This window comes from Psammomys obesus, unplaced genomic scaffold (genome assembly GCF_907164565.1).
Source record: "Psammomys obesus unplaced genomic scaffold, mPsaObe1.curated_primary_1811, whole genome shotgun sequence".
Lineage (NCBI taxonomy): Eukaryota > Metazoa > Chordata > Mammalia > Rodentia > Muridae > Psammomys > Psammomys obesus.
This window is the reverse complement of record NW_026586383.1, coordinates 1,621,564-1,632,563: the sequence shown is the minus strand read 5'-3', so window position 1 is coordinate 1,632,563 and position 11,000 is coordinate 1,621,564. Positions and strand designations below refer to the sequence as shown.

Here is an 11,000-nt window from a genome sequence, read left to right as displayed (position 1 = left end):
AAAGAAAGAAAGAAAGAAAGAAAGAAAGAAAGAAAGAAAGAAAGAAAAAATACCCTCCCCTCTCCCAACCTTCTGCCCTCTCCACCACCCACCCAGCACCCAGCTCTGCAGGCTTTCCCTCCTGATTCACGGAACACAGGAAGAAAACACTCATGTTCTCACCCTTACTGAAAGGCGCCTCTAATTCAGTATGGGCCACCCCTCACCTGCCACCCATGTGTCCTTCCAGCAATCCCCAGAGCCCAGAAGCCATTGGTTTCTCCTGCCCTGCCTAGTTCAGGGAGGGCAAGTTCTGCACCACCCTGTTATAATATGGCTTTTTTAAAACTTTTTTTTTTTCAAGACAGGGTCTCTCTGTGTAGCCTTGGCTGTCCTGGACTCACTGAGATCCGCCCGCCTGCCTCTGCCTCCCCCAGTGCTTGGATCACGGGCGTGTGCCACCACGCCTGGCATAATACTGCTTTTTTTTTCACCTGGTCATCTCATGGCCATTTTGGAGTACAGTTTAGTCCAGGAACCATAGCAACCAGCTGAGCAAAACAATACAGGGATAACTGGCTTCATGGTGATGGCTACTGATACCTTCTAGCAGAACGGGCGAGGAGGCAGAGCCACAGTTGGGAGTCCAGCCATTCTCTTCTTCCTTCCTCCAACTACAAGTGATCTTGGGAGCTGCTAGAATGTACAGAAAATGGAGGGCTAGCAGAACGGGTGGCCCCATCATGGGACCTCCACTAGATCGTCACCCATGACCGGGTGGGACTACTCAGGGTACAGCTATGCTGGTCACCCTTGCTCCTGAAAGGCATCCTTTACCCGAACTATGTAAGTAATTTCAATAAACTCACTGGTCCCCAAGTTGCACATTTATGGAATTGTTGCTTTGATCTGTCTGTGAGTTTATCTGGAGGAAACACATGTTTGTCATATCTATTGAGACCAGGCTGCACTATACTACATACTGTTAAAAAAAAAAAAAGCAATGACTGTTTTGGACTGTGCCTTTTGCCCTGAGAGACTCCTAAGTAAACTCTGACTCCATCCTGAGGATCGGAAAGGCTGTAACCCTGGGTGAACAGATAATCGGGACTATGCCTCCAGCATTACTCGTGAGGCACAAGCCTATAACTTATTCCCAGGAGCAGAAAATGTGCCACTTATAAATTTATTGGAGTGGATTGAGAACATAGGGGAACACGGGCCTATTGAAATTGTATCAGGACGTGAGTCTCAGCATCTGCTTCGATCCCCTGTTGGGTGGAGCCTTTCAGAGGACCCTCTTTACTAGGCTCCCATCCTGTTTCCTCTCTTCCACCACTTCTGGTGTCATCCTGCCGGCCATTCTGAATGAGATTGAAGCATCCTCCTTAGGGTCCTCCTTAGTGTTTAGCTTCTTTGGGTCTGTAGATGGCTGTCCTGTGTTACACAGCTAATATCCACTTAAAAGTGAGTGTATGCCATTCCCGTCTTTGTGATTCTGGATTACCTCACTCAGAATGATTTCCTCTAGTTCCATCCATTTGCCTGCAAATTTCATGATTTCCTTGTTTTTTAAGGAAAGCTGAGTAATATTATGGAAGAATAGAGGAGTGGGAATAAAGGGACATGAAGGGGACAGAAGCCCCACAAGGAGAAAATCAGGCTGAAGAACTTAAACACGCCAGACTGAGAAAGGGTGCAACACCCTGACTTGGACCCAGAGGAAGGGCGGCGAGCACTTCAACCGCAAGAGTCCGCACCCTGTCATCAGACACCTAGAATATGCATCAAGGACCAGCAGGGCGAGTACCCTTGAGTGTCCCTGAGATTCCGTTCATCTCTGTCCCTGCTGCTGGCACAGACCACCCACCTGCTGCCTGGCCACCCTCCTGCCTGCCTGGCTAACCCTGCCACCTATCCACCCACCAGCTCTGGCTACAGACCTGATCCTACCCTTTAACCTCTCCACTAGACTCATGGCTGCAAGTTTACTCTCCAACCCTGTGAGCAACAGCAGCCTGACTGACAGGGGAAGCCTTGTAACTGTCTCTAACTTGAGTTCCTTATCTCATCAACATAGATGCAGCCCTCTTTATCCCTGTGTATCTATTCAGTGCTCAAACACACGTGTGTGTGCGCACAGCCGTTCATGCATCTGTGTGTGTGTGTGCATGTGTGTGTGTTTACCCTGTGATAGATGATATGAGAGTTAATATTAGTAATTAATATTGGAAAAAAGAACCTGAATTAACCTTGGCCCAATTACCAATCTGACAAATTGCTATCATTAAGATTGCTTTGTAGCAGGGGTAGTGGTACAAGCCTTTAATCTTAGCACTCAGGGAGGCAGGAGAATCAATGTGAGTTCGAGGCCAGTCTGGTCTACAAAGCAAGCCCAGGACAGCCAGAACTATTCAAAGAGACCCTGTCTTGAAAAAAAAAAAAAAAAAAAGTGTGTGTGTGTGTGTGTGTGTGTGTGTGTGTGTGTGTGTGTGTGTGTTATCTCTGCTGCTGACATAACATGCTCAGGACAATGACTTTTCCAGGAAAAGTTAACATAACACACCCCTCCTAGCTCCCAAGAGATTCACAGTCTGGAAGGACAGGTCTAAACTGAGAATCCTCCACGTCTCCCATATATGCATGAGAACAGTTGGACACACTGCTCCAAGCTTCACCCACACCCTCCCTGTACCTTCCCAGGCCAGTCTTTAAAAGAGTGGGAGGAGGCTGATGGCCTTCCTGCCCGTCACAGGGAGCCCCAAATCTCACCATCAGAGATGTTGTCCCAGTAAGGAGCAAGGAACTCGAACTGTCCCTGTTGGATGATGTTGAAGAGCTCGTCTTGGTCCCTCTCAGGACTGCGGAAGGGCGGGAAGCCACACAAGAGGATGTAGAGAATCACACCTGCAGCCCACATGTCCACCTCCAGGCCATAACCTGCAAGAACACAGACACAGGAAACCCGTAGACAGGCAGGTCAAAGGTGGCAAACTCTATCTCTTGAACTGAGCAACAGCAAAAACAGAAGATCCTTCCTCCCATAAATTGGCATTTTGTCACAGCAAAAAGAAAAGTAACAAATATGACAAGTGGTTATTATATAACTTATTGGACGTGCGTGAGCTATGCAAAGTGGCTATCCTAGTTAGCTGCAAGGGTCAACTTGACATAACCCAGAGCTCCCTGAGAAGGGAGTCCTAGTTGTATGTGAGCCTGAGAGCAATAGCTATAGAAAATTGTCTTGATTATTAATTGATGTAGGTAAAAAAGGGCCAAGGCCCCTGTGGACAGTACCATCCCTAGGTTTGAGCTGAATAGGAAAGCTAAGCTGAGCGCAGTGGTACACACCTGTAATCCCAGCACTCAGGAGGCAGAGACAGGTGAATCTCTGTGAGTTCAAGGCCAGCTGGGTCTACAAAGAGAGTCAAGAACGGCCAAAGCTACACAGAGAAACCCTGTCTCAAAAAGAGGAAGGAAGGAAGGAAGGAAGGAAGGAAGGAAGGAAGGAAGGAAGGAAGGAAGGAAGGAAGGAAGGAAGGAAGGAAGGAACAAAGAAAGCAAGCTAGTTAAACCTGAGCCTCTGAGCAAGCCATAGAGCATAATTCTCCCTCGGTTTCTGCGGGATTTCTTGGTTGTGAGCTTCTTGGTTAGAATAGCAAGCAGTCTGCCTTCGGGTTCCTGCCTTGCATGTACATGCTGACTTCTCTAAGTGTTCGACTGTGACCTGGAAGTGCAAGATGAAATAAGCCTTTTCCTCACCTAAGTGGCTTTTGGTCGTGGTGCTTGCCACAGAATGGAGCTAGAACAAGGATGCCCCTTGAGGTTTTTCTAATCATCCTCCCACAAACAGGCATGTACACATTTGCAAGAACGTTCTGACTTCTCATGATTAGGGAATGAACACAGCTGGCAGCTTTAAGTGGACGCTAGAAACTCATTACTAAGCCTCAAGGTGAGTTTATCAAGACACAAATCAATAAAAGCCTAAGGTGAATTAAAAGTCCCTGATGCCCCCTTTGGGGGCAGCTCAGTGATGACTGTTCAATACTCGAGGACTGTAAACTCTCGGGACACAGAGTCTTCTGGCCCTGGCCCTGGCCCCTCTTAAAACTTTCCCTTAGCCTCTGAAACTTGGTCTTTCCCAATCCACTTCCATCTTCCAAGTAGCCCAGCCCTCTACTGACTGCCTTCCCTCCTACCCGTGGCTTCCCTAAATCCAAACTTACCTGTCCTTGTCCTGGCATCACTGCAGAGCCACGAGCTCACCAGTTCAGCCACCAGATTGAAGAGTGCCCCTATGATACATTTATCCAGGGCTTCCCATCCTTGCCAAGAGGAGAACAGTGTGGGTCTGTACTGATGTCTCTCTATTAGTGTGATGAAAATTTAACTTCTCCCACCTGTGTCCCCAAAGAACCTTTTCCCAACACCCTATTTTAGCTGGTGTGCTTTCTCCACATTCCTGCTAATTTGCTTTGTCTCTCATTGAATTCATCTTTGCTTCCAATAAAATGTGCTGTCTTTCGGGGTTCTTTTATACTACTGTTACCACAGTACCATGGCCATGACACCTGGCATTCAAAAATCTGAACAATTTCTGTTTGGGATAAGTCTAGGCTCAGCCTGTTAGCATTTAGGCAGCCTGCTTCTGGGTTGCCTAGTAACCTATGTCATCATGTGTCTCCTGACAGGTGTGCGGCATCTCTCCCTCTCTCCTACTCTCTTTTCTCTGTAGGGGCACCCCTCTCTCCCGCCCCTGCCATGTGTCTCTCTCCTTCCCCTTCTCTCTCCACCTCCATCCAATAAACCTCTTCCGTATAATAACTGTTGTGTGCATCGTTTCTAAAATAATAACACAGCCTACCCAGCCCACTGACTCTATATCCAGTGAGACTGGTCTTCTCATGTCTCTGCTCCCTAGTCTCACGCATGCGCTGCTTCCCAGATGCCTGCTGATGGGAACTACCTGTGCCTTCTGCCTATAGCCAGGCTTTCGTCCCACCCAGAGCCTCTCTCAGCTAATGGGTAAATTCGCTTCACGATGAAACAGCTGCCAAGTTGTCCTCCATCTATTTTCTGTTTACACACTTTACAAAGCATGTTGCCAAAGTAGTTCATTGAATCCTCACAAATGAGAAATGAATATTCATAGAGTTTGAAAGGAGATCTCTTTTGCCTTTAAGTGGAGGTTGCCGGAGGAATTTTTAAACTTTTAGCATAGGAAATGTTTCCAGCCTCTCTCATAGTAGTAGGCTTGGGTTCCAATGGCCTTCCTGGAATAGATTTTCTCTCCCAGGTCTCCATCTTTCATCTCATTGTCCTGTTTCTCTCTCTCTCACACACACACGGATGCATGCACACACACAAATAAATAAACTTTTTTTTAAAATCAGGCCTGAGTTCCAGCCTCCTGAGATTTTGTAACTGCTCCTTGTGGGAAAGACTAAGTAAGGCATTTACTGATTTCTAGGCTTGAGGAGCAAAGAGCCAAGGGCCACACTTACCTTTCTCAGAGAGAATTTCAGGAGCTACATATGTCGGCGTTCCACACACAGTAAATATAGGCCTCACCACATGCTTGGCCAGCCCAAAATCAGCCAGCTTCAAGGTGGTAGAGTTGTCTTCATTTCGCTGAACCTAGAAGGAATCAAGACATCCCCCCATTAAAACTGCGATGGAAACAAAGAAGGGATACTGAGACAGTGTGCATTTGCAACCAGGTCAAAGCAGCCATGCCCCATGGAAGCTCACGGGGAGAGACACACCTGGCCTGACCTCAATGCGGCTGCTCACAGCTTCAGCCAAAGGACTGTGATGCCCAGTAACAGCACTGTTGCGTTATCAAGTGGGGTGTTAGAATTCCGAGATTAAAACCCGGTTTCTCAGCTGCACTGGGCACACATGTTTGTCTGAGGGCAGCCCATGAGTTGGGCACCGTGCTGGGCAGGGCAGACAGAAGCTATTTCTACTGGACAGCACTGGATTCTGGTGAGGGCCAGTGGCACTTTGCGCATAGACAGACTCATGTAGGAACAAACAAATGTCTTTTTTTGTAGGGACAGTGAGATTCTCGGTGGGTGAAGGAGCTTGTCATTAAAACTAAGAACCTGAGTTCAACTCCCAGGGCCCATAGGATGGAAAGAGAGAGAACCTGACTCCAGCCTCCACCTACAAGCACAAACCCCCACCCCACTGCAGATAAATATGTGTTACACTCCACATGGAGCAGACGATGAGGATCAAACCCAGTACTATCTTGCTCCAACTTCAAGATGCGTGGGACCACCACAGGGTGTGAGCTGATTCCGTCTGGGAAAAACATTAAAACAACCAGACACAAACTCAAACTCCAGCCTTCGTCAATGTTAGCAAGCGCCTACCCAAGTACAGCCAAAGATCACAGTCCACATCACATCCCAAAAGCCAGTGGACAGCCCTGGATAAAACAGGGCGGTTTTATCCAAGAGAGAAAGACTCACTGTTGCTGCCATACTTGCAAGAGGAACACTGGCTTGTCTGCAGCTCACACTCTGTGTTCCTATTCGGTCTGAGCACAGGTGCCCCGTGTGCCCATCAGCACTTAGGGGTGAGGGCAAGGATGAATGGTGGGTCTCCCTGTGCCTGAGTCATGGTGGCAGCTGGCAGTGAAGGCTGGGGTGGCCATTTTGCCTCTCCTTGCCAGGTAGATGGTTAGGTGCTTGGGGTCTTTAAGGATGCACCCCTCCCTTGGAAAACCTCCTGTTAGGAACATACTATTGTGATCTCCCAGAATTCATCCACAGGCCTGTTAATCACCTGGAGGTTGGGGGGAACTTCAGGGAAAGCTGTTTATTCTAGAGACTTTAGAAATAGGACAAAGCCTACCTAAAATGTAGATGATACAAGTCAGCACACTGCTCCATTTGGCCATTATCTGCTCTTCCCCTTTGGGAGTGTGTCTAACACAGAGGGGTCCTTCTGGGCACTGCTCCACTTCACCGCAATAAACATTACCACCTCTGGACTCTGTGTATCGCTTACAATTCTTTCAATGGAGATTTCAAAAGGGAAGGTAGAGGGAGAGCCTGATGGCATATAATATCCTCATGGTGTCCTATTGTCACACATGTGGTTCCTGCCGGTGAGCTGATTTCTCTCCAAGCTGCATGTATCTTAATCGCTGAGTCTGGGTCACAACTGACGCATGAAAGGAAATAATGACAGAGAGAAAGGCTGTGAAACCCTTCTCAACAAGACTAACAGCTAAGAAAGCACAGAGTACGGGACATGTGTCCCTACCCGTCCATCACAGGAGCCTCCGGGCTTCTGACCCTTACCCAACTCTGGCTCATTTCCATTCTCTAAAGCACTTTTCTTCCTCAATAAACCACCTCTGTTTGCATCTCTATGCATTTGTCCCAAGTCCAGTGCCTTGTCCCAAGAACCTGGAAATCTCCGTGGGGGTGTCCTGAAGACCCCACCCTAGTCTCCATACATCATTGCCTCCTAAATTAACCAGGCCAAGGAGAAAACATAGTTTCAGACCGCAAGCCCAGTTCTCACTCTACACACGGAGACAGATGCAGCCTGAAAGAGACAACAGAATAATTTAGGCTAGAAATTCTACTTGGGAAGGAAAGGAAAACAAAATGTTGGTGCCTGGAACTGCCAGATGGACCATCTACATTCTCATATTTACTAGGTAATTGTTGAGAAAAAAAAATGTTCCCCTAAAAAATATTTGCAAATATTTCCAGCCAAACGATCAGCATTAAAAGTATCTGGTCAATTAAATACATCAAAATAAAATGGCTATCTCTATCAAAAAGTATTTGGAAACCCTCATTTTCAAAGCCTGACCCCGCTGGGCCAATAAAAACAGATGAGATGTTGCCGTAACTCAGACTTTTATTTGAAATTGCATTATGTTTGATATCCTGTATATGCTTTCAAAACAGCACATCGGTTTTTAAATGGTTATATGGGCCTGTCCAAAACGTAATCTGCTGCTCTTGTTTCTTCATTGTTCAGCTTTTCCCATTGCTGCTGAGAAGGACCAGTATCATTAAGACTCCAGTTTCTACGGTCATGGTTTCCTTAATAATCTCAGAGTTGTCTATTGTTGTTTTCTTATGTATGTATCTACCCATTTTGGGGGAGAGGTACATGGGCAGTCACCTGTACATATACAGGTACCCATGCAAGCACAAGGATGCTAGCTGTCTTCCCCGCTCTCTCCACCTTATTTCATGAGACAGGATCTCTCACTAAACTTGAGGCTGGCTGGCCAGCAAATTCCTGGTACCTCAGTGATTACAGGTGTGCAGTCATGCCCAGCTTTTATGTGGGTGCCAGGGATTTGAACTCGGGTCCTCTTGCTTTCATAGCAAGCACTTTTACCCAATGACCTGTCTCCTCGGCTCTTCTCAAAGCTGTCATTCACTTCACTATATAAACAGCTTCGTTCCACTAACGACTATGCAATGTATGAATGTTTTGGTGTGTGTGTGTGTGTGTGTGTGTGTGTGTGTGTGTGTGTGTGTGTGTTTCAACAGGCACCTTAATACTTTGTTTCAGAACACTACCTGTCCCACCATCAAGTCAGACCTTCACCCAAACAGGAAACTTGTCTAACACATCTCTCCACCAGACACTTGTTCCTCTAGATCCAGAAGTCCACCCCTACCTGCTTTCTCAGTATCCCCTCTGCAGTGACAGTGAGAAAGGCTACACCCTTTCCAAAGGGAAGAAGCAAGGAGCATGACCCCCCACCCCCACTCCAGCTCACTCTCTGAATTCTGAGTTATGACCCCAGGACTCCTGGCAAGTCCTTATGGAGCTTGGTTTCTGGTGTGGAGGAGGGAAACGGCCAAGGGACTCATTAAGTGTCCACTTCAATGCCTCTGTCTCAAAAAGCCTTTCTGGCTTTTCTGTGTTTGGAAGCCATCCTGCCCTGAATCCACTTGCCCTGTCTCAGCTTATCACCAACCCACATTCCCAAGTTCTGGGCCATGTTCTTCCCGGGCTGTTCCAGGCCCTCTGACAGACAGAATATTAAGAGATGGCTGCACACAGCAAGAATGACAGACTGGTCTGTCTGTGACTACGCCCCCTTTTCCAGCCATACTGGAGTGTCCTGCTTTGGATCCAGGGGGTCTGCTCTAGCGATACTCTAGCGGGAACCACACATGTGACCTCAAAACCTCAAGCTCAAAATCTCTAGGGGCAAACCTTTCCTTGAGACCAAGCTTTGTAGCTCAGGATGACTTTGAACTTCTGATCCTTGCACTTCCTGATCCCAGGTGTGGGGAGTGCAGGCATGCTCCACCATGCCTGATTATGCTGGGGATCGAACCCAGGGCTTCATGCAGCCAGTACTCTCTCAACTGTGCTACACCCCTGTCCCTCAAGAGAGTCTTTATTTGGCAGCCAAATTATCCTGTACTTCCATAATTGCCGATCTAAACACAGTCACACAATCAGTCACGGGTGCATGCAGGTAATCCCAGCACTCAGGAAAATAAGGAATTCCAGGCCAGTTTTCACTCTACGGCAATGAAGACCCGATCTCAAAAACCAACCAATCAAACAAAATCTTAATAAATAACATTAAAAACACACTGTTAGTCTCTGAGCAGAAGAGGGCAGCAGAGCACAGACCTTAAAACGTTAGGCTTGGAGTGGGTTTATTTATCTCTACTAAGTTCCTGCTTGAATTTTCATGGTTTTTTGACCATTTCCCTCCAAAGTACATTTCCAATTAATAAGGACTGAAGTGATCTTGGAAACCACATAACATCTAAATACCAGTGCACGGACTAATGTACACTTGGACATGAAGGTACTGTAATTCTTCACCATCACATTGAGAGCCACACGGCTCGTACGATGGAACTTTATACAGCCATAAGGAAATGAAATCAGGACATTTGCAGAAAATAGATAGATAGATAGATAGATAGATAGATAGATAGATAGATAGATAGAACTAGAAATTATTATACTGAGCAAAGCAACCCAGACTCAGAAAAACAAAAGCCATGTGTTTTCTCAACTACAGATCCAAGACTTAAATTTTTATATGTGTGTATATAAAGGGGTGAGTTACAGGTCTTGCTAGAAAAGAAACCCTTGAGATGAGGAAAAAGGGCATCCTGGGATGGAGAGCAAGGGTGGCAGGGGGATAAAGATAAAGAAAGAATACTAAAAGACCCCAGAGGAGGAGGACCAGCAAGAGATGGATGGGTGTTCTGGGGAAGGGTGTGGGAAAGGATGATCAGCGAAAACAAAGGGTGTGTGAAAATTTCTTAAAGAAACCCTCCACTTTGTATGCTAATTTAATTTTTTGGCAGCTTCTGGCCTGGGAACAAACTCAGCTTTAATTCTGAACACGATACAGGGAGCCTCGAGGCCCAGAGCACAGCAGTCTCTAGGCTGCTTTGTCTTTCTAGCCCCACATCCGGTTCAGAGGTGCACCCTGCTGAGAGAGGACAGTCAGGCTGCCTATCTGGATGCACTTCCCATCACCACTGTGTCATCTGAGACGGTGAGAACCAAACTCAAGATGAGGAACACTTACTTACCCTGCTCTTCCCCAGCCCATAGAATGGCTCCATTATCACATATGGTCTAACGCCCCAACCAGCCCATTTCTCCATACCCCTTCAGCTACTGTTCTATTTTGTGATCTCCTACACACACACTTGCACACATCCAAGTGTGAGCACGTGCACGCGCACACACACACACACACACACACACACACACAGACACCTTGAAACAGGTGCCTGTATATACTACATGCAGATTTTCACCATCCATGATACCCTGAACTCAGTCAAGCTGTAATAACCCTGGTGTCTCCTTCCTCCATGAAAAAGATGAATCCCACCTTAAATAGCTGCAGGTCAGAAACACCGGAGCCCTCTCTCCTCTGTCACCATCCCAACCCATAGGATGACCCATCTGCCCATATTCACTTCCACTGAATGAATATATATATATATATATATATATATATATATATATATATATATATA

The 11,000-nt window shown here is 46.8% G+C and overlaps 1 protein-coding gene across 1 annotated transcript in view; it reads right to left on the bottom strand.

Moving 5' to 3' along the window:
• Dclk3 (doublecortin like kinase 3) overlaps window positions 1–11,000 on the bottom strand; it is a 49,965-nt gene that overhangs the window by 2,732 nt on the left and 36,233 nt on the right. The window contains exons 3-4 of the mRNA XM_055601677.1: window positions 5,487–5,619; window positions 2,752–2,919 (exon numbers count right to left, since the gene is read on the bottom strand). Of these exons, the coding sequence (XP_055457652.1) occupies window positions 2,752–2,919; window positions 5,487–5,619 (301 nt within the window). The remainder of the gene's footprint in view (window positions 1–2,751; window positions 2,920–5,486; window positions 5,620–11,000) is intronic.